This window comes from Macrotis lagotis, chromosome X, assembly GCF_037893015.1.
Source record: "Macrotis lagotis isolate mMagLag1 chromosome X, bilby.v1.9.chrom.fasta, whole genome shotgun sequence".
Classification (NCBI taxonomy): Eukaryota; Metazoa; Chordata; class Mammalia; order Peramelemorphia; family Peramelidae; genus Macrotis; species Macrotis lagotis.
The window spans coordinates 610,164,367-610,189,158 of NC_133666.1; the positions used below are offsets into that span (position 1 = coordinate 610,164,367).

Sequence of the window (24,792 nt, forward strand, 5' to 3'; positions counted from 1 at the left end):
GGAGGTTGGGGGGGGGTGAAGGAGGGAGCAGAAATGTAAGGCAAACTTTGCTGGGAAGGATTCATGCTTCATGCGCAGTTCTGAGTCTCAGTGGAGGGCTGGCTACTTCTTCCCCCTTTGGCCTTACTCCATCTCTCTTGGGAGGTCAGGAAGAAAGGGTAGCAAGAACAAAGGAACAGGAAAGGAAACAATGAATGGGGCAGGGAAGGGGGGGAGGGGAAGAAGGCAAAAGAGATGGACCAATGGAAGGTAAAGCCAGAGAAGACAAATGACTTTTTTTTCTTTCTTAAAAAAAAAATCCTAAATGGACTTCCGCCGTCTCATCAACCTGTAGTTATCAGTAAAGCTGTGTAGGCCAGGGGAGATTGAGCTAACAGGGGATGGGAAAAGGCTGTTTTTTAATGTGCTTGGAGAAATTTCTTCAATCTTGTATGAGATGGAGTGAAAGTACTGGGGGTTCAGCTTGGTGCTGAAGGAATTTTGGTGGGACACCATCCGGCTGGTATACTCCTGGGATCGGTAGCACATGCATGAACAGACAGATTGGAGGTCCGTGACCTCAGCCTTGTAGCGTGGCCGGCCATGCTGGGACTCCTCCTGGATATGGAGGACCATGCTGTTGCGATTGCCTGCCAGTGAGGCCCGTTCCTCAGCGTCTCGCCGCTCGTCCTCACTGTTCATGGTCAAGAACCTGAGAACGACCAGGTTCAGGAAAGCCCCAATGACCGTTAACCCCACCAGGATGTACATGAAACTGAAGGCCACATAGAGTGGCTTCTTCTGGAGGGCGCCCTTGGTCTGCAGGGCCACATAGTCCCCAAACCCTATGGTAGTCAAGGTAATGAAGCAGTAGTAATAAGCGTGGAAGAAACTCCACTCCTCGTACTGGGAGAAGGCTGCAGCCCCAATGCACAGGGTCCCCATGCAGGAGAAGAAGCCTACAGTGACCATGTTCTCCATGGACACCTCAGTGCTCCGCATCCCACAGCACTTCTTAATCCTCTTCAGCAAGTATTTAACAAAGGTGTTCATCCGCTCTCCCAGGCTCTGGAACATGACCAAGGTCAATGGAATGCCCAATACTGCATAGAACATGCAGAAGGCTTTGCCTGCATCAGTACCCGGGGCTGCATGGCCATAACCTGGAAGGGGCAAAGGGAGGGGAGAGGAGGAAAGGAAAGAAAACAGAGGAACAAATGAGGATAGGTAATTTTTTTTAAACTAGCAATAATAACTCATATTTCTTCAGCATTTGAGATTTACAGGGAGCATTCTTCACAAAAACTCTATGAGATAAAGGATGCAAAAATTATCATTCCTGTTTAATAGATGAGAAAAACTGAGGTTCACACAGAAGCAAGGCCAAGGGTCTCAAGCTAGTTAGTATTACAACTGAAATTTGAAATAGGTTCCACTGATTCTAAATCCAGTGCTCTTTTCCATGGTGTGCTATCTCTCGAAAAAACTGTTTTCCTTCTCACAAATAGAGGGGCTTTGTCTCCAGAGTGATAAGTCCACCCTCCAAAGATTCTTTCCTGTAAGTTTGGTGTAGTCAAAAGGAATCTTAGATTAGGAGTTTTGTGGCAGAGAGGGTTATAACTAACTATAACTAACAACTGGATGAAGCCCCTTCCCTCTCTGGATTTCATTTTCTCCATCTATAAAAAGAAGAGATTAATCTTAATGAATCTTCAGAGTCACTTCCAGATCTGAAAATTCCATGGTCCTAATACCACAGTGAAAGATACAGTTTCATTGCACAAGTGAGTAAATCAAAGCCAAGGGGAACAAATGGTCAGTCTAAGGTCAAAAAGTATTTGTTAACATGAGTGTGTATGAATTCAGTGAAAACACTTCAAGGTCAGAACTGAGACAACATAGCAACATAGGCCTGAGATGCTTCCAGCCTTGTGACCTTAGGTAAACAGCTTCCCTTCTTCTATCTTATTTTACCTACTTGTGGAATTAGGAGGTTGGGCAAGATCTTTTCTGGAATCTAACACTAAAATTTGGCATCTGCCAAGTGAGGGGTACTTCAGTCTGAAGGTTTTCTCACATATCCTCAGACACAGATTTTACCTCTTTATAAAAGATAACCCAAAAGTCTCAGGGCAGCCACACTAAGATGTTTTTAGATATGCATCCTGTATATTATATGAAGAGAGTTAGGAGGGACCTCAGAGACCATCTTGCTTTAAACTTTCCTGACTCAGAAATTTCCTCTACATTACCCCTCCCTGAGAGCCCTCTGCTGCCAACTGCCATCTGGGTATTCTGAAACAAACCAGGTAGTTTCAACTTCCAAGGATGAGACCTTGAGAGGGCACCTGAGAGCTTTCCCCTCCTCCAAAAAAGTCTGCCTCCCATGATAGGCAGGGGAAAATAAAGGAAATCATGTTGGTTCTGGAGTCAGAGAAGCCTGGATTTAAATGCTACCTTAGACACTTAGTATAAGGGATAGGGTAATGGATGTGAAGCAAAAAAGACGTGAGTTTAAATCTGGCCTCCACTTACTATGTGACCCTGGACAACTAGCCTCTCTGAGACTCAGTTTCTTCATTGGTAAAATGAGTACAGTAATAGCACCTACCTCCCAAGGTTGCTGTGAGGATAAAATGAGATTATGTAGACACACACACACACACACACAGACACACATATATAAATATATGCATGTGTATAGATGCATATAGATATGCACATATGTACAAATATATATTACACATATATATATACAGCAATTTGATAAGCTTAAAACATCATATAAATGATCAAAAAATAGTCATTGTTATTAGTAAATATTATTTTATGAACACTTATAATTTAGTATTATTATTTTCAGCTATTTCTGAACCTTCTGTAAAATGGAGGTAATAATAACTGTATACCTACCTTAGAGAGGCATGGAAGGGCTATTCATGGAATCAGGAGGAGTTGCATTCAATCCCTGCCTCCTGTGCTTACTACCTGGACAATCTTGACCAAGTCCCACAACCTCTGAGTTTCATGGAACTCTTGAAGAGTCTTGGTCACAATGAGAGTTGTTCATCTGCACTAGTCGGATGGAGTTTTTACTCTGGGAGTTCCCCACGCCAACAAAAATGCAGACCCAGACCAAAAAATAAATCAATAAACTGCCACCACCTACCTCACAGGATTGCTAGGAGGCTTGAATGGGGATGTGGTTTATTGATTAGCTGGGATCCTGGAATTTCATTTTGCAATGCATGCAAAGTATTTTACAAATTTTAAAGCACTATAGAAGCTGTGATGATTGTTTGACTGACCAAGGTCTCTCCCCTTCCTGCTGAACCCACCACTTGATGGTTTAGAATATATATATTGTGTTTGTAGTACACATTTTAGTCATACTTTGCCTCCCAAAATTGGTTTCATATAAAACTTGAGACATGACCAGTAAGGCCTAAAGAGAGATATACATGCTTAAAAAAAAATCACACAATATTCTTTCCTAAGAGGATTCCTCTTAGAGAAAAGGTCTGTCAATGACTTTGGACAAAAACAAGGAAATTGGAGAAAGGTACTGGTTTTGGAGTCAATGACCCTGGGTTCAAAAGCCATCTTTGCTACTCACTGCCTGTGAGTAGCAAATCAATTAGCCTCTTTGAGTCTCAGATGTCTCCTTTATAAAATGAGGAATCTGGACTAGATTTCCAAGGTTCCTTCCAACTCTGGTGTTCATAGTATAATGATGTTCACTCACTCTACATACTGCTTTTTTACTTGGTAAAGGATGAAATGCTAAGTGGCTCATCCTTGGCTATGCTTTATATAGCATTAGATTTTGCTCAAACATGGAAGTGCCATGTCTCCAACAAAGGAACCTGTAAAATGGCGATAATAATGATTGACGCCTAGGTAACAGTAAATAAGGATTTCAATGTACTGTAGGAACATCATCTCATTTGAGCTTTACAATATCCTTTTAGGCTGAAAGCTCCAGTCATTATCATCCCTATTTTAGAGATGAGAAGAATGTCTCAGAGAGCTCTAGGTTATATTAAAAAAGAAAAAGAAAAAAAAGAAAAACTAAGCACTAAGTTTCTTCCTTTTCTTGAGACAATTAGGGTTAAGTGACTCGCCCAGGGACACACAGCTAGGGAGATTTGAACTCAAGTTCTCCAGGCCAATGTTCTAACCCCTGTACTACCTAGCTATTCCCTCTAAGTTTCACATTGCAAGGATTGAGGTTCTGAGAGGATGCCTCAAGTCCTACCTTCCTTTATGAAGATTTTTCTTCACATGGCAGGTTTGTTCTTCACAAATCCTTATGTAGCTTGACTTAGAGGAATAGTCCTGAAGGCAGGAAGACTTAGGTTCAGTTCTGCCACATTAACACATACTGTCAGTGTAACTCTAAGGGAATCACTTCAACCTCTAGATAGTTCTCTAAGATGTTTCCAAGAAAGAGTTGACCTGCATTGGGAGCTGAACTTCCCTCACCTGCGAGTTCTTTCTACCAATGAAATTATAGTTCCAAGAGCTGTCCTTCATGACTCCAGAACCAGTCATCTTTTTCCATATTGTCTTTTAACAGTACTTGACTACATAAGAAATCATCAAAGAAATTAATGGATGGTGGAACACTTTAAAAAATTAAAAGCAAATGAATTCATATATTCAATAAATATTAATTTGCCAAGTGCCTATTATGTCCAAAGTTCTCCACTAAATGTAAACAAATGGAAGGTGAAGGGCAGTATGTCATAGTGGAAAGAACTCTAGACTTAGTATCAATAGCTGGCTTAGAATTCAGGATGAACTGAGTCCTCCAAGCTGCATGTCCTTGGAGATGTGAGCTCAAATCCAGGTTCTAACACATATTAACCATGCAATATAGAGCAAAGTCACCAAAGTTCATGTTCCTCACCTGTGAAATAAGGGTGATAACACTTGAACCACCTACCTTGAGGAAATCACTGAACCTCAGTTTCATCCAGTGTGTAATGGGGCTGATAAGACTTATATGACCTTCCTGTTATGAGGACAGTGCTCATTTTAAAAAGGACCAGAGAAGAAAAGTGATTTGTCACAAAGGGAATTAGAACTTTTCACTGCATGTCACCCCATCCCATGATAAATTTTCTTCTACCTTTTTGTTACTTAACTGTCCCACATTCCCCATTCTCCATGAGGAGATGAAATAAAAACAGGTGAAAGCACATGACACTGACTGCCTGGTGACATTGTGTACGGCTCCAAATCTGGCACTTTATTTCAATCAAGGCGCTATCATTTATTAAGCACCTACTGCATACCAAGCAACTAGGATAAAAAGAAAGGCAAAAGACAGCGCTTTCTCTCAAGGGTGTAGGTTAGATTCTTAACCATGCACCTACAAGATACACACACAGTATAAATTGTAACTTTAAAACCTATTGTTCACTATTAGTTTATTTGTAAATGCAGCAGAGGAGAGGGGAGGGGAGGGAAAAGTATGAATGACAATTAATTGTAACTAATCCACAGAGAGGATTAGAAAAGCTTCTTGTAGAAGGTGATACTGTAAGTAAAATTGGAAGGAATCTTGAGAATGCAGGAGGCAAGAATAGATGAGAGAGTCTCAGATATGGGGCAGAGCCAGGGAAAATGCTTGGATTTGGAAGATGGAGTATCTTGTTTAAAGGACAACATGGAGGTCACTGTTACTGGACCATAGGATACATGGTGAGATATAAGGTGCAAAATGACAGGAAAGGTAGGAAGGAGCGAGGTTATTAAAGGATTTACAAGCCAAAAAGATTTTATATTTGATCCTGGAGGCAATAGGAAGCCACTAGAATTGATTGAATGGGGGAATGGTCAAGTCAAACCTGTGCTTTACAAAGATCACTTGGACAACTGAGTGGAAGTTGAACTGGAATGGGAAGACACTTTTAGCAGGCAGACCATTACAATGGCACACCCCAGACATGGGGTGATGAGGGTACTTTTAGCAAGGTCAAGACACTGACAGAGGAGGAAAGAGTCATTGAAAGAGATGGTATCAAACAGAAGTGATAGAACTTGGAACTAATTGGAATGAAACTAATTAGAACCTGCTTAAAGGTACAAATTCTCATCAACAGGTACTGGAACTATTACAATAGCCTGTTGTTAATCTGCCTATCACAAATCTCTTCCCACTCCAAATAATCTTTCCCTCTTGTAGATGCTGATAGCATTCATCTTTTATGTTATTGTCAGGAGGTGAATTCATGGAGGGGGTGGGATGTGAGAAAAAACAAAGACACTGGAACCCAACTAGTGAAGAAGAATCTATCTTATAACAAGAAGTGAAAAATGAAGTTAGATTTATATGTGAAGTCCTGGTTGTAAAGGATCTTAAACACTAACTGCAAAAGTTTGCATTCTAACCTGCCTATCGCACTGGTGATACCATAGCTAATTCCCTCTGCCTTAAACAAAGAGCTACCATTCAGAAATACAATATAAAGAATTTATTTATTCTGAAAATTATCTAACTTTTTATCACTGAAATCAGGTACATACTAAAGGCTTGTTGCACACCCCACACCCCCAACTGATGGGTTTTTTAAAAGGGGCAGGGAGTAACTGTAAAACCTATTGTTGACTATTAGTTTATTGTAAATGCAGCAAAGGAGAGGGGAGGGAAAAGTATTAATGAATAATGATTACTATGTAATAGAAAGATATTACCCCTACTTCTAGAAACTTATAATATAAAACAAATACAAGGGAATGCACCAGGTAAACATACACAAGACATACACACACATAGTAGAGAGTAGACATGTTTATACTTAGAGAACATATACATATACAAGACCCACAAGCACATACTATGACATGATAAAGAGAATACATATTATACCTTATTATACATATGATGCATTGAAACAATATGCATTATGCCCAGAGAAGACAGATATACAAAATATATCCTAGATACACACAGTGTGGTATATTAGGAAAAGATAGCAGAAAACTAACCTTAAACATAATGGAGATAAGAGCTTTGGTTTGGGAAAAAAGATGTAACCACAAGGTTACCCAACAAGCATCTTAAGTCACTGTTCCCTAGGCCCACTCAAATATGTGGGTCACAATAATGATTTCTTGTAGCCCAGTATCCCAAGGGCAGAAGTCCTGAACATTTGGAAGGCAGCAGACAACTCATAAAAATCTATGGATAAGCAAAGTGGTTGCTCATACCCTCAACCTGCTATATTGCATGAAAAAAAGATATTTTATAAATGAAACCATCTTAAGAGAACATATGCTGCTGATCTCATCCACAACACAGGCTTTAATTAAGAAAGAATTATTATGGAGTAAAAATGTAGCCCCCTGCTTTCTTTCAAGAGGGCCAAACATATACCATTTAGGAGACTAGTGGACAAACCACTGCCTATGCTCCAGCTGGAGCAATATATTGGTCAGAATGCTCTACTAAAGATAAGAAAAACCCAAGTTAAATCCTCTGTAACTTAATAACTGTATGACTATGGCAAGTCATTTTACTCTACTTTACAAATGAGGAGACTGAGGCATATTGGAGTTAACAATACCTGTAGCACCCACCTCAATGACCTGTTATGATGATAAATGGAAAGCACCTATAGAAAGGATGTTACAAAGAAAATTTCAATTACTTTGAGTCATTTTCAAAAATGATGTTTTTTTCTTTTTTTTTCAAATTTTTTATTTATTTAATACAGTGGGGTTAAGTGACTTGCCCAAGGTCACATAGGCAATTATCAAGTGTCTGAGACCAGATTTGAACTTAGGTCCTCCTGACTCCAGGGTCAGTACTCTATCCACTGCACCACCTAGCTGCCCCTCATATCTTGTATTTTCACCATATTCCTTTAGTATTTACTAAAACTTAAAACTTCACTAAGACTTTTGAAAGTCCCTATATTTCCCATATGTTATTTTTTTGACCCCACTCTCTCCATATCTTGTTTTAGACCCAGAACAGAAATGGAAAAATTCCCACTTTCATTGTAATACTTAAATGCAGAAATTTTAGTTCTAGGAATACCCAAGTTTTAATGGGTTCCTTTACCTTACTTCCAATCCGTAGAAAGGGTAAGGGACATTCAGAGACTCAGGAAAGGCAACTTTTTAGATAGGCCAGCTAACTCTTCCCCATCTCCCTATGGCAAGGACTGGGCCAGCCTTTTAACCATTTTAACAGGTTATTTCTGTGAGGGTAATGAGCATAACATAATGGGAAAAAGTATTGTGATTTGCTGTGTGACCACTGACTAATTACTTAACCTCTCTGAGCCTCAGTACCCTCATCAGCAAAATGAAAGGACTGGAGAACTCACTTCACAGAACATCTCAGTTAATCTTCCCAGTAAACCTTGGTTGAGTGTTCTGCAAATGGCAAAGCACTATAAAATGTTGTTTATCATTATTGTTATTATTATTAATATTGATTACTGTTATTACTGTTATTATTATTATTATTATTATTATTATTATCATCTAAGTCAGAACACTCAGGTTTGAGCCCTGGATTGAATAATGACCACTTGAATAATGAGCAAGTTATCAAAAGATAGACCTAGAATTATCTAGCCCAAATCTTTTGATTTTTTGGTTGAGGTTCCCCAGCCCCAGAGAAGTGACTTACCCAAGGCTAAAATTTAGACCTTAGTCCTTCCAATGCAAATTCAGTCTTTCCTGTCTAGCCCTTTCCTTTCAGTGATATATCACTCCAATAACATTGACCTCTTTGCTATTCACTGGACAAGATACTCATCTCCCAACTCTGAATATTTTCACTAGTTGTCTCCCATGTTTGGAATACTCTTCTTCCTTATCTCCACTTCTTCAATTCCCTTACTTCTTTTAAATCCCAGCTAAAATCCCACCTTTTCCAATTCCTCTTAATGGTAGTGTCTTCCCTCTGAAATTATCTCTAATTTATCCTCTATATAGCTTGTTTGCAAATAGTTTTTCTTTCATTAAACTGTGAGTTCCTTAAGAGGAAGGACTTTCTTTTGCCTCCTGTGTATCCTGGATGTCCAATACAGTGTCTGGCATGTAGTAGGCATTTAATAAATTATTATTGACTGACCAACTGCCATGTATCCCTTCTCTATAAGAATGATAAAATTCTTTCTTTCCTAACATTAAGATCTACGAAAATATTGAATTGATTTCATCAATAGATCTGAGAGGTTGGGGTAGATGTAAAGCAGTGGGAGTAGAGGGGGGTTGGTGGTGAGAGATTATAGACATTCTTCCCTGGATGAAGCTCTGGGAATGGAGTAGGCAGAGGAGAAGTCATCCAGTTTTGAGGTCAGTTGGATAGGAAGGGAATCTATGCTCAAAGGAAAGGGTCCAATGAGGAGGAGGATAATAATGATGTCAATAATTATTATGTCAGTAGGAATAATAACCCCTGGCACATTATATATAGTATTATGACGTCCTAAGTGGTTTTTCCCTCTATTAACTCACTTTCTCTTAAATATGAATCACCAAAATAACAGCTCTCCTTAGTCCTTCAACTTTTCTAAGTGTCAGTTTCAACCCATTCCATGACTGGATTCAAATCACAAAAGTTTGGGCTTTTTTTCCCTAATAGGCAGAAGTACAATTTCTCCCCAGGAAACATCATTTCACTACCAATCTCAAGAGGAGAACTTTTCAGGCTGTTTATGGAAGAAGAGTGAGGGTGTATGTAGGGAGATGTTCCAATTATTTTCTCTGCTTGAATAATTCTAGTGATGGGGGAATTCACTATCTAACAAGGGTATTTACAAACATCCCCTCCAATTTTTTTTCCATGTGACTCTTCTGGAATGGGCTGCCTCTTGAGGACTGACTTCCCTGTCAATGAAGAGGAATAAGAGTTGGCAGAACCATCATGGAAGAAGCTCTTGGCTACCACTAATTTGCTGGGAGACTTTGGGGGAATGATTTGATTTTTCTAAATTTCAGTTTCCCTTGCTGTAAAATACACTGTTTGAATGGAAGATCTCTATACTCCAACATATATTTACACACATATATCTGTATATATGTATAACATATATATAACATACATATATTCATAATAATTATAACTATTAATAATAATGTAGGCAGTTAGGTGGCACAATGGATAGAGCACTGGATTAGGAATCAGGAAGACTCATTTTCCAAGTTCCAATCTGACCTTAAACCCTTATTAGCTGTGTGACCCTGGGCAAGTCACTTGTCTGTTTGCCTTAATTCCTCATCTAGAGAAGGAAATAGTAAATCACTCTAGCATCTTTAGCAAGAAAATCACAAATGTGATCATGAAGAATCAGATATGACTGAAAAGCTACTGAACAACATCAGTAATAAGAATAATCAGTGCCTGAATAATCACTTGTCGGGGATGTAGAAGAAAGGATTACTGATTCAGATAAAGGTTAGACTAGATGATTCATAATTCAACTCTGAAATCCTATAATAATAGTATGATCTTTTAAAATAAGGTTTGTGTAATCTGCAATGATGATGTTTCCTAAACACTGTCAATGTGGCACAGGAGGAGTTTTGAATAAGGAACTGGGGATATAGTTTCAGATTTTGCCTTTGTCATTCAAGGAGCTTTGAGGAATCAATTTAATAATAATAATAATAATAATAATAATAATAATAATAATAATAACAATAATAATAATAGCTAGTATTTGTATAATACTTTGAGTTTTGCAAAATGCCTTCCAAATATTTTCTCTTTGAATCTTAATAACAACCCTGATGGATAGGTGCCACTATTATCTCCATTTTATAGATGAGGAAACTAAGGCAGGTTTACCCAGGGTCACACAACTGGTAGTAGATGTCTGTTGGTAAAAATCAAACTCAAATCCTAAAGCTCTGTCCACTGAACTGTGTGACTGCCTTGTTTACTTCAATTAGCCTCAGTTTTTTTCTACTATGGAATGGGAACACTAACCTTTGGAATCAGAAAGCCCTGAGTCCCAAATCTGCAGTTTTCTCTTTCTTTCCTTTGCAGGGGCCTGAAACCATGTACCCTCCTCTGCTTTTATAGCCCTGAAAAGTGGTGGAAGACTATAAAGGTCCAGCAGACAAATAAGGCAGGCATTCTCAGGCTACTGTCTTAAGCGCCTTAAAAGAATGCTTGCATAATTTCTTTGGATTCGGAAATGCCCTCTTCTTAGATAATAAAGATATTATATTTGCATAAAGTAGATTTTGAATAAAGAGATACTTCTGCTCAAATACAGAAAGAGACAATATAGTTAGAAGTAAATAATAAGTATGGCCCCTATAGTAGTCATGGTATTCTGCACCTAATGTGACCAAGTATTTCTGAAAATTTGCTTGTAAACCAAAATGTGTTTTCTAGGTATGCAAGGCACCATGTTTTTTTTTTCTCTTGGTGAAGTGGAGAGGGTGCTGGACTTGAACTCATTGGTTCAAATCCTACATTATCATTTATTATCTGTGTGACCAAGGACAAAGCACTTAACCTCAAAGTCCTCATCTGTACAATGGGAATAAGATTTGTAAAATACAGGTAGCTGATGACACAGTATATGGAATACTGGGTCTAGAATGGGAGGAGCTAAATTTAAATTTGGTTTCAGATACTTATGACCCTGGGCCAATGACTCTGGGTCAATCACTTTAACCTCTCACTGCCTTAGTATTCTCTTTTTTTTTTGTTTGTTTGTTTTTTTGTTTTTTTGGCAAGGCAATGGGGTTAAATGATTTGCCCAAGGTCACATGGCTAGGTAATTATTAAGTGTCTGAGGCCATATTTGAACTCAGGTCCTCCTAACTCAGGGCCAGTGCTCTATCTACTGCACCACCTAGCCACCCCTTAGTATTCTCTTCTGTAAAATAATAACAGCACCTACCTTCCAAGGATATTGTGAGAATAAAATGAGGTACTATCTGTAAAATATTAACTTTATAGTCCCATATAAATCCTGGTTATTCTCATTATTATTATCGCTATGTGACTCTGAATCACTTAACTTCTTTGTGGATCAGTTTCCTAATATAAAAATAAAAATAATGATAATAATAATAGTTGTAAGCTCAAACGAGATAAAGATTCTAAGGTGATATGAAAATTTTAAAGCCCTTACAAATATCTATTATTCCTGCTAATATTATTATTATTATTACCTATCACTCAGACTGGAGAACTGAATTGACTTTAGACAAGTGGTGCAAATATTGTAATCATTTTTTTTCCAGATAAAGAAACTGAATTGTAGAGAAATAATATGACTCACATAGTAATTAGCAATGAGGTGGCATTGCTTAAACTAAGTCTTCTTATTCCTAGTGGAGGGAGTGCCCTCTCCATTATGACATATTGTGACTGGTAGTCTACATAACCTCTCTATGGATATGGGGCTCCTATTCTCTAACATAATCCTGTCTTATCTTGCTGCCAGTATACTCAATGAAATTCCATGCCAAAGGCTGAACAAGGCACAAATTTTCTAGGCAAATTCCCCATCATATTTAGCCACTAATTCATAGGATCAAAGATTTGTTTGTTTGTTTGTTTGTTTGTTCTTCAGACTAGGTTTCTCTTCACCCAGGCTGCAAGTTCCATAAGCACTCAAGAAAAATCACAATATTGAAAAGCTTTAACCATCTCTATTTTTCTAAACTTGGTCAGTTTAAAACCCCTTTCAGCAGTCTGGCAGCCCTCCTCTCCCAGGGCTCACCATTTTCCTACCAGAATTAGTGTGTAAACCCCATTGGCTTGAGTTATATTATAGCTCAGAACTCCCAAACTCAAAAGATACACCAATGTTAGCCTCTTTAAGCAGCAGAGATTAGAAGTATTTACTTCCATGCCTGGCACAGGATCCTATATATAGAACTGATGGCCAGTTCTCTACAGTAAGACAGTCTGAAGGAAAAGTCTCAAAGCATACAAGTGGTCCAAAAAAAGCAGACATGTTCCTAGGTCTACCAAAATACTTACCAAGTTCTTTCAAAGGGAGAAGCTATATTTTATCCTTCTAATGCTTGACTTTTTGTGAATTGGTGCAAAATAAAAATAAGGAATAGGATCATAGAATCTCAACACACTGACAAAGAGAAAGATCAAAATCAATCATAGGTGTATTGACTTTAGGCCATGCCACACCATCATTATCACAGTAAACAGCAGCATGTGGTTTTAAGGATGATGGGATCATAGATTTCAAGAAGAGGTTTTCTATCTCTAGCCCCTCATTTTACAGATCTGGAAACTAAGACCCAAGGAGTTGAATTTACCCACTGTCGCACAAGGATTAAGAGGGCAGTCCAGGAATTTAACCCAGGTCTTCTTACTGAAGGGTAACAACTGTTCAAAGAGGGGAAGGTTCCTCTTCCTGGGAAGTTTCCCAAAAATGACTATATCCCTGTCTGCCTTTCTCAGGCCTCTAACTGAAAGAGAAATGTTAGGAGAAGCAACATTTTGTGTCTGCTTTTCCTCAAGTTCATAAATGCATAAAAGATGCCTCTTCAAGGCATCTTACATGCTAACTCTTCACTTAGATTCACCTATAGCAAGGGAAAAAAAATGAACACCATAATCCCCTCTCCTACAGCAAGGTACTATAAGGATAGAGATATTCAGAAATAACTCCAAAAAGCATTTCTTATATAGAAGCTGTTATGAAACTCCACCCCATTGACCCATGGAGTTTTGAGAATCCAAAAATAATCATTGAAATTTTATGATCTCTCCGAAAGATAAGATATGAAACTGGAAGGAATTTTGAAAAGCACAAGGCACATTATAAATGTAAAGTGACATTATTGTCCTGCATTTGAACCCTTCTTTCATGCAGTGTGACTTTAGGTGAGTCACTTCCAGTCTCTGAACTTCAGTATTTTCCTCTATCCCCTTCATAAGGTGACATGAGGATTAAATGATATAGCAAATGTAAAAGGTTTTGTAAACTGTAAAGTGTTTTATAAAGATGAGTGATTGTTATACATAAAAGACTTCGAATTCCTTTGAACCTTGTTATCATGCTGTTCTCAAAGACCTTAAAGGAAAGGTAGGATTTCAGTAGGCAGAAATGCTAGGATTAGGGATATGGGGGAAACCATTCCAGGCAAAAGGCAAAGGGCATGGACTTAGGAAAAGGCAGGTGAGATTAGGGAAATGTCAAGCAACTTGATATGCATGAGGCACGTGTGTGAAGGGAAGAGATAATATAATTAGAAAATTAGGTTGGAGTTAGAATGTCAAGGGCCTTGAACCCAGACTAAGAAATTTTTATTTGACTTAGCAAGTGGGAGCTTGCTTAAAGGTTTTTCAGGGAGAAAGTGATATGCATTAGGAAGATTACTCTGGAAGTGTGTGGGTAGAGTGTATTAAAGATAGAAGAAACTGGACTGGAAGCAGGGTAAATGCTTAAGAAGCTATTATAATAGTCTGATGAAAAGTAGTGAGACTCTGAGTTACAGTGATGGTTATGAGAGTGTAGAGGTAGGGATGAATGAAAGATATATCAGTGAGGAAGTATCAATAGAACTTGGTAATTCTTTGACTGTGGAAAGAGAAGGAGGGGTAGGAGCCAAAGATGATGGATGTTTCAAGAATGGGTAACTGAGAGAATATAGTATACAAAAAGGAAAGTTTCCTTGCATGACAAGTTGGCAAGTTGGGCTAGATGATCTCTAAATTTACTGATGAGCAGAAAAGTAGAGATAAATGACCCAAAGTTGAAAACTGGTTAGGTATTTAGTTAATAGGAGCAGATAAATAGGGTCCAAGGTAGAACTATTTTACTCTTAATTCTCCTACTTGTCAAATCGTATTACATAGTCAAGTTTCAGTAACCAAGCAATATAATACCATCAAGGAGGTAGTGGTGTAGTGACATGAATAAGGTTGGGAAATAGGCAAACTAGTTTCTATTGCTGGCTCTGACACTTAACTATGAGTGACTTTGGGCAAGATCCTTCTCATCTGTGAGTCTCAGTTTCCTTAACTGAACAACTGGGAATTTAACTTAAAGTCTTCTTAAAATCCCTCAAGTCTCAACATTTTAGGATTATGAGCACCAGGTAACTCTCCACTTTTCATGATTCACTGTGCCTGATTCCACTCCAAGGATAATCATATCACCCCCAGGATAAGCTTATCACCTGAAATCTCATCACCATGTTCATTGACTCAGTTTTTGATTCTCAACACTTTCTCAATTTCCTGAGTTGTCTCTCTCCTCTGATTGAAGGATGGAATAGTAAACTCCTCCTAAAGCATTCCTTTATAGAGGATTCAATTTTCTGAATTTCCAGGTAACAGTTCATTTTCCATCAACAGCTTTGCTTGACTTTGTTTCTAGGGAACAGTTTGCCCATTCCCCTACTTTTCAGATTCCTTTTGTAGTTTGTCTTCCCCCATTAGATTGTAAACTACTTGAGGACAGGGTGTGTCTTTTTCTTAATGGTGTTCCCAGCACTTAGCACAGACCTCACAAATTGTAGGCATTTAATAATTGTTTACTGAATTGAATTAAATTGAAAAAAAAATGAACCCTGGACAGTATTCAACATCCTGGAATGCAGAAGAGAGAATAAGGTTCTTGACCTCAAGGATTTTATAATCTGGTGGGGGGGGGGGGACGGGACATTGCGGTAAAAAGAAAAAGGAAGCCTAATTAAAGTCAGTTGATCTGTGTGATCTTGGACAAATTACTCTCCCTGAGCTTCAGTTTCCTCATATCAGAACAATACCCACATTAACCTTATAGAATATTGTAAGAATCAAATGAGCTAGGGGGAAAATGCCTTGTAATCATAAGTACAATATAAATGTGAATAATTTTTAGAGATACAAGACTCATTCATGAGTATTAAGATGCATAAAAACAAGAGGAGCTTAAGAAATATTTGATGAATGAATGAATGAATTCAATCTTAGTTTCCTTAACTGTGAGAATGAATCCAAGGACTTTGCTTATGTTTGGTCCCCAAACTATGTTCTAGACACTGGAGGTGTGGTAGAAGAAGAGGAGAGAGAGGAGAGGGAGAAGGAATTCTAGCATAAACCTCAGTTACATTTCCCATTCCAGCCCTTCCTTCTTCTGGATAGGAAGGCACTAAATCCTGTACCATTTCTCCTTGGAGGATTATTTAAGTTCCAAACCTTCTTCAGGACTACACAACTCACACCTAGCATCACCATTTCTAAATCATCAAATGTGTCTCTCTTTCACCCCAAGACTCACTCTTTCCCAGATGGCCAACTTTCCTTCTAAGAGTCAACAAGATAAACCACAATGATGAAATCAGTCCACACTCCCACAACTGGGAAGTAGACTCAACATTTGAAGATTAATTGGTCTATGCTGAAATGATGAAAAGAGGAATCTGGAAGGCACAAGATGGGAAGGAGTGGAATTGACCACTTCTTCCCTCCCAATCAAAAAATATCTCCAGGCTTTTTTTTGCCTTTGTTTCTCATATCTAGCAACTAGTAGGGACTAAATAAATCATTATTGTTACTCCAGCAATCCAATCCAACCAAAAAAGGATTTTAAAAAGGATATGATCCCTTCATGTAATTTCCCACTAGGCAGGGGCTGTATTTTATCTAAACTCTTTACCTCCCTCTTTGCTTCACAACAATGTAAGTTCTATTAATTTTATATGAGAGGCAGTCAGTCACCAAACATTTATTAAACATGTGCAGTATGCCAGGCACTGGGATAAAGGCAGGCAAAGTAAAGGCAAAAACATGATCCCTTCCCTCAGGGAGCTCACACATTCTAACAAGTGAGAAGGCACACAAATAACTATGTCCATTGGCTATATATATGGTAACTAGAAAGGAATTTGAAGGGGCAAGTGTTCAGGGAGGAGGGATTTTTTGGAAGTAAGCCAGAGAAGCTAGAATCAGGAAGTGAAGACAGAATATTTCAGACCTAGGTGATGACCATAGCAAATACACAGAACTGGAAGATGGAATGTCATGCCTGTGGCAAATGGGCTAGCATGCATGGGGGAGAAATAAAGTGAAAAAGATTAGAAAGCCCCTCAAATACTCTGAGATCAAAAAAAAAACTGGAAGCTATGGTCTACCTTGGGATTATAGGGACAGAGAAGGCTTCTTAGGAGGGAAATCATATGAGCCAATTTGAAGTATTGGTCAGATGACAATAGGGAGAGGTGGATGAGGAGGACTCCAGCAGATGGAGTCCAAAATTGAAAGTGCTACAGGGATTCAGGAAATGGAGAGCTCTATGAGGTCTGGAGTTGTTGGCAGGAATCTTTCTGGAGGAGGTATGCCTCAAACTGAGAAAATGGGTATGAAGAGAGAGGAGGGCTTTACCTCTTCTGTCTTGCTAGTGCTGCCTAGAGTCTTAAGCCAATTGACTAAGTCTCCTCCAGGCCAGTGACAGCTGGAAAATATTATACTGAGCCATTTGGCCTGATATTTTATGACTCCTTTAATGTGTTTAATGTGTCTATTCGATCTATCCTGGGAGACAATTTTCAAAGAAGAGGAGTCAGTCATCTCTCCTTTTTCAGCTGGTTAACAAAATAAAACAAATGAATAGAGTCTGTCTTCCTGAGAAGTAAGAGGGGGATGCAGGCAGATACACTGGATAATAAAACCAATCATTTCTATTGAGTTTCTGGGATCTTAAAGGAAAAAACTGTGTCTAAGAAAGAGTTCATTCTGAGCTTGTACTCAAAACTGTTGAGAAATTTTCATGTGAATTTTTCATTGAGTATTGAAATGTAGGTGCTGGAAAGGACTTTAGGGTATTTGTTGTTAGATCAAAAAAGGTCCATAGAACATAGAATGTGAGTTTAGAACCTAGAATGGTGAAACTTAAGAATCTTTAGAACACAGACTGTTGACTATAGAATAATGTTTAGAACAGTGAACATTAAAATAAAGAATCTTAATATTGGAAGGGAACTGAGAACACTGAGTATTAGACCTGGAAGAGTCTATAGAATATAAAATCTTAGATTAGAGTTGCTTCATTTTCCCTATCTATAAAATGTAGAGATAGAGCTTCATGACCTTTAAATTCCCTTACAGTTTTAAAAAAACAACAATTCCAGGGTCAGCAATGATCTAATACCTACTGAAGTTTGCTGTTATTAATGACTGCTTCTGCCTGATTACTCTACTCCCTTAGTTTTAGAGACTCAACATTCTCTTGGTACTCTTCCTGTGCCTGTAACCATTCTTGTGTGTGGTTTGCTGACTCCCTCCCCTCTTTTAAATCTCCCAAGGTCCATTCATGAAGGTTCTGTACTTTTCTTTGTCTCTTTTCTTTCTACAGCCCTTCTCTTTACAATAGCATTCATTCCCATAACTTCCACTGTCACTCGTACATCTCTTAGATCTTTACCTCCAACCTTCAGACCTACATATCCAACTACCTAAGGGAATTCTTCATCTCTATATCCCATGAACATGTCAATCTCAACATGTCCAAAACTGAATTCTAGTTTAAAAATTTCCTAAATTTCTGTTCTGTTGATAAATATTAGCAATAATAATCTTAATAACAATTATTCATAAATATAAAATATCTAGAAAAACATGCTCTGGTGGCTAGAATAATACATCAGAACTTCACTATCTCATGAACTGAGAGGATCAATCCTCACACTACAAATACAAATCTCAAAATTTGAAGACCAAATAATAGCTGTATAGGAATTGAAACACTATCACAGCTCAATTGCCTGGATATAACATTAATTCACAGAAACTTAAGAGTAATGTTTTTAAAAAGCTATCATGACACCAAATACAAATAATGTCTAAGCTTTGTTGTGGTGGTGGTTCATTCATTTTTCAATCATATCCAACTCTTTGTGACCCCATTTAGGATTTTCTTGGCAAAGACACTGAAGCGGTTTTGCCATTTCCTTCAGCCCTTTTTACAGATAAGGAAACTGAAGCAAAGAGGGTTAATTGACTTTTCCAGAGTCACATAATAAATATCTGAGGACACATTTGAGCTTCCCAACTGCACCACCTTGTTGCCTTAATCTCCAAGCTACATAGAGCAAAGAGTTTTCAAAATAAGAAATCAAAATCACATGGGAAGTGGATATGTCATACCTGCATTCTGTCTCTGGAGTCATACCAAGGATGCTTTCAGTAAGCCTAGTGGGAAAGAGTTTATATCTTAATATACTTATTCAGCTACAAAAAAAAAACACAACTATTTCATTCATCTGTATAATAATTAGTCCTTAGAGATTGTTCCATAGTTTGTATTTATATCCCTAGCATCTAGCACTGACATAAGGCAGTTACTTAATGCTTGTTGATTGATTGATTGAAAAAAGAATAAGAGCAGGATATTGATTTGTCTCAGGACTCTATCTATCTGAACCTCATTCAAAAAGATAAGATGAACCAGATAAAAACAACAATAAAAATATTATTAACAACTAGCATTTCTACAGAGCCTTAATGTTGGCAAAAGCCATTCACATACATTATCTCACAGTAAGTCCTTTGAATTGGTACTACTACATCATATTTATACATCAGGTTCTAATTCAGAGAATACTTTTTTCACAATAGCCTTGTTAGATAGATAGCACAAACATTTAAATCTCAATGTTGCATCTAAAGAAACAGAGACAAAGAGGTTAAGTAATTTGTCTAAATCCTAGGATTCTGGAAAGAAAAAAAGCTTGGTTACAGCACCCACAGGTTTATAGCTGATTCATAAGTTAAAATTGGAATAAGCATTTCATTGGTTTGCCCATGTGCCTTGGGCTTACTCATGTCCCAAAAATTAGGTCTTTGAAATTCTCTGACTCCTCATAACAAACCATCAGGCCTGGAAAGGAAAACATTTCAAGGAGGAGAATGAGTCTATAGTAAGCAGGATGGGGAAAAAATATGGAATAAGTCCATACTGTGTCACTATTCTAAGAATTAATAGAAGCAAAGTAGAGTGAAAATAGTTTCAGACTTAAGATTGAGAGAGATGCAAGTTCTAGTCTCAGCTCCACCATGTTCTTCTGCAGGTGTAGGACCTTGAGAAAATTCCCTTTCCCACCAAATAAGGGGAGCTAAATTGGGGGTTCTGTGAATTTGTGTTTTTTAATGTTTTGATAACTATATTTCAACATAATTGGTTTCTTTTGTAATCATGCATATTTTATGAATTTAAAAATAATGTTCTGAGAAAGGACCTGTAGGCTTCATCACACTGTTGAAAAGGTTAGGAAATCTTGAACTAGATGAGCATTAAGATCATTTTCTAACTTCAATAGTCTATACTCTAAGGTTCCTTCCAACTTCCAATATGCCATGAATCTATAATTCTAAATCGCTTCTATATTGCCTGTGATAGATTCTGGGGAAAGCCACTTCTGTGGAAGGCTTTTGAGAAAATAGTTACCCTTATCCTTATCCTCACAAATCTTCATTATTACCACCACAACCACCACCATCATGCTTTACAAAGTTGATTCCTCATATCTCAATTCTGAAATAAATAATAAAATTATCATCATCCTTATTTTATAAATGAGGAAAACAAAGTAAAGAGTGATTAAGGAATATGTCCAATTTCACAAAAATCCAAGTGTAGGACTCGATGTTTAAAACCAGTTCTTCTGTTGCTAACTCCTCTTTTTGGTAACAACAAGGTGCCTTTCCCTGGCCACCATTCTCGAGTGTGTTGTCTTTCTCTTTAAGAATGTAAGCTTCTTGAGGACTGGGACTGTCTTGCTTTCATATTTGTATTCCCAACACTTAATCCTGTGCTTAGTACATTGTAAGCGGTTGAAAAGTGATTTTCTTTTTGTAGTTCATTCATTCATTATAAGCAGGGAAAGCCTAGAGAAGGAAACATCAGTCTTCATAGAAGACAGATAATGTCTTCCTCGATGTTGGTGCACAGGAAGATGAGGCCAAATGGATTTTGTTCAGAGTTCCACTGGACAGAATCTCACTGGGCTATCCTCATATTGTCTACTGCATGGGCATATACTGGCTTTTTAAGATTTGGGCATAAAAAGTCAAATGATGTCAAAAGCAACCTAGTCCAGTAACTTTTTGCCAGCCAGGACTTCTATATTTCCTCGAGCTCAGCAAAAGGCAAAATTGATGAGACAGTCAGTTGATCTTTGCTCCAAGAATTGGGGAAAAAAACAGAAGTGTTGCCTCACTTTTCCTCTTCTCCAAATCTGCTAAATAGAATTCCCACCATGGAAATTCACAGAATTTCAGGCTTATTGGTATATCTTAAGGTCTCAAGGCAAACAGTGTTTTAGGGGTCCTGCCAATCTACCTTCCTCCCCTTTCCACACAAAGTCAATCACATTTAACCATTAATAAACAACTCCAAAGGAGAGGCAAGTTTTCTGGAAGAATCCTTCCAGTACCTCATAAATCCTACATCATAGAAAATCTCTCTTGTCTATAAAACCATTCTTTCTTCCTACAGTGGAACTTCCACTTCTTAGGGGAAATACTTCATAGACCTTTGGAAAATAATATATTGTGTCCCTCTCTCCCTTCTTTGTTTCCTTTCTTCCCTCAACGGCTTTTCTACCTCACTTTCCCCTTGTTTAATTCTTCCCTAACTTCCTCTGACCTAGTCTCTCTTCCCTTGCCTTTTTTTATGATAGAAAATATTAAAGAAAGGTAGTAGAGGATTCTTGAAATAGAACACTTCTTGGATACAGTAAACATAGTTTTGGTTAATGATAGAGTAGGGACTAGAGCCTACATTTTCTCTTCTATGAGTGGAGGGAATTGGGCTAATAAAGGCCTTTTAACCTTTTAAAAATAGACGATTATTAAAAGACCACAACAAATCTTTTTTAGCAGTTCATTCAAATTACTGTATAAGAACACTCGTGTTCAAATTCTGCCCGAGATGCTGACTTAGGTGCATGACCCCACGCAAGACACTTAACCTCTCAATAATAGCACTTTTCTCACAAGATTGCTGTGGTGATGAAATAAAATGAACATAAATCACCCTGTGAACCCTTTAAAACACTATATAAATGCTAAAATAATAATAATATTATTAATAATAAAACTCAGAGTCTGAGTTAAGTAACTATACCAATAATTTATGTAGGTCAGGGCTCCTCAAATTTTTAATTTAAAATCTGAGAAGGGAATGATTGACTTTCATATGCATCCTAGGCTTCTTCAAGTTTTCTGTTAACATAACAAGGAAAATATAGGGTGGATAAAAATGCAGGTAGAGTCAGTATTCCAATAAAGGGTACCAGCCTTCTCTTTTACTCATCTGCAAAATGAGAAGGATGGATTTAAATGTGATCATAATTGAGAGGTGAAGAGAGTTTATATGTCATTGTGAATATGGACAAACTAAATCATATTGAGAGGGAACAACCAAACTATGAGGTCTAGGGACCATGCCAATCAAGGATTGTCTAATGAATGGAAAATTGAACTGAAATATTTAGTCTAGAGAAGAGAAGACTTGGAAGTAGGGAGTAGTCAACATGGTAATTGATACATGATAAAAACAGAATTCAACTTTAGTTAGATTCAGAGGGAAGACAACACAATTAGTTAAAATTATAAAGAGCAGATTCCTTCCTATATAATATAAAGAAAAAATAAAAAAAATCTCCCCAGCACTTAGAACTGTTCTAAAAAGGAATGAGTTAAGTTGAAAATCAGAAGATTCCCTATCACATCTCAGGGATGGAATGGACCTCAAGGGTTACCTGTAGCATAACCATATTCTTTTTACAAGATACTTGGCCAGTAGTCATCCAGTCTTAATTTGAGGACCACCAACCTTTGAGGACTTCTAGAGGGGGTTGGATAACCACTCTTCAGAAATGTTGTGGAGGGAATTCTTGGTTATGCAGGAGTTGGTCTCTAAGCTCCCTTCTAACTCTGAGATCTTGTGATTCTATAATGCCCCAATGCAGGTAGGACCTGACCTGGTCTCACTGTTTTATGTTAAAATATTATTGTTAAATTAACAACTAAAAACTTTTAAATAGGTCTTTGCCTTCTGTCCTGTGTGTCCAGCCTGTTTTACTATTTGTTACAGGAAGCTGAGAAGATGAGAGAGGAAAAAACAATCTAAAAGAGATATCCAAACTATCCTTACATACAACCCTTGTCATAGAATAGTTTCCTAATTAACAGTGATCTTTATAGAAACTTTATAGTATGGGAGGTAGGAAGAAAAAAAGGGATACTATAAATTAAGTTCTTCCTACACCCCAATGCCCATCTCAGCTTGCTTCAACATCTATAAAATCGCCAAACTATTCCATTTGGAAACCCTTCATTCATTCCTACCTCCCATTTAAAGTCCAATTCAAAGATTCTCAAAGCCCTTCCTCAACCTCAAGTGTGATAATGACTTTTCTATTCAGACCGCCAATAAACTGCCACTCTAAACATCGCAGACAGTATTTGAGATGCTATAGCCAAAAAAACCATTACCTGACTGCAGTCAACTGAGTGGTGGACTTATATGAATAAAACGATGCTTGTCATGGATCTTTAGATATACAGTTCATCCCTAGGTCCATATAAAAGTGAATTATGATTACCTATGTGTATGTTTTATTACTCTACTGTACTATAAGTTCCTTTAGGACAGAAACCATGTCTTATCTAAACTTCGTAAATCCTCCAACATAGAGCACAAAACTCCGTACAGAACAAGTGCTTTAAAATTTTTATACAAAGCATTATTCATTCATTCAACCATCAACCCTTAGGTCTCAAAACCTGCCTATAATAATAATAATACCCTCAACCTTTACAATAAAGAGATCCAAAAAGCCTTCACTTGAACAATGTCCTTAGATCAAAATTGAAGATGTAGACTAAGTTAGCCAATACCTTTCATACAAATACACATATAATAAATTTATTATTGAGAATAATTCCAGGGAGAAAAAACTTGTTGGGTTTTTTTTCCCTTACAAAAGAGAGTTCACACAAATTCATCTACAGGGACAATGATATATATGGAACATCATGTTTCTCTTTTGGCCTAAGCTGCTGGGAATCTTAGAGCCAAGTTTAATGCCCATGGATGGTAATTAGTGCATCTCAGCTGCCTAGTAATATCTACCCTCTCAGCTCTCCTTGGTTAGTCTCTGCTCAGCTTTTGTCCTTTCCACCCCATTTTACAATATTGTTTATTTCATAATCCACTTAAAAATCTTTGGGGATGTAGGTGGGGTATAAATACTTGGAAGGGATTTTTTTCCAAATTTAAAAGCATTAATTAAGTAATCCCTTCTCTTCACCTCCCTAGGAGGACTTATCACCCACTTTACCATTATCCATTTGTTCCTTGATGGGAGCAATTCTCTGAGAAAGATGTAGGGTTCAGAAATGCATCCAGTGACCCTCTAATGATGTATTGGAAACCAATCAGGAATTAGGCAAGAAAAGTTACTAAAATCTCCACATCTCCCATTTGAACAAGCAATTCTATCACTACTCATTAGACCTCCAGGAAGTCAAAGATAAAAAGGAAGATCCCATGTGTACCAACATACTCTTTATGGTACCTTTTGTGGTAACCACAAACTGGAAATAAACTGGGTATCTATGGGCTGGGAAACATCTCTGCACTCTGTGCAATATGAATGTAACAAAATTTGATTACTCCTTTGAAAACAACAAAGGGGAAGAAGTAAGAGAAACATGGTGAAGACTTCTATGAATCTATGGAGAAGGAATTAAGGAGAAACAGAAGAACTCCATGAAGAATGACTACAATATAAAGAAGTAAATGTACTAATATAAATAGGCACCTAGTCATTACAGAGGATAGAGCATAGGTCCTGGAGGTC

General features: G+C 37.7%; 1 protein-coding gene across 2 annotated transcripts in view; it reads right to left on the minus strand.

The window, feature by feature from the left end:
* Positions 1-300: 300 nt before the first annotated feature.
* KCNK9 (potassium two pore domain channel subfamily K member 9) overlaps positions 301-24,792 on the minus strand; it is a 175,962-nt gene continuing 151,470 nt past the window's right edge. For both annotated transcript variants that reach the window (XM_074202708.1, XM_074202709.1), the window contains exon 3: positions 301-1,142. In XM_074202708.1, coding sequence (XP_074058809.1) covers positions 301-1,142 — 842 coding nt within the window. The remainder of the gene's footprint in view (positions 1,143-24,792) is intronic.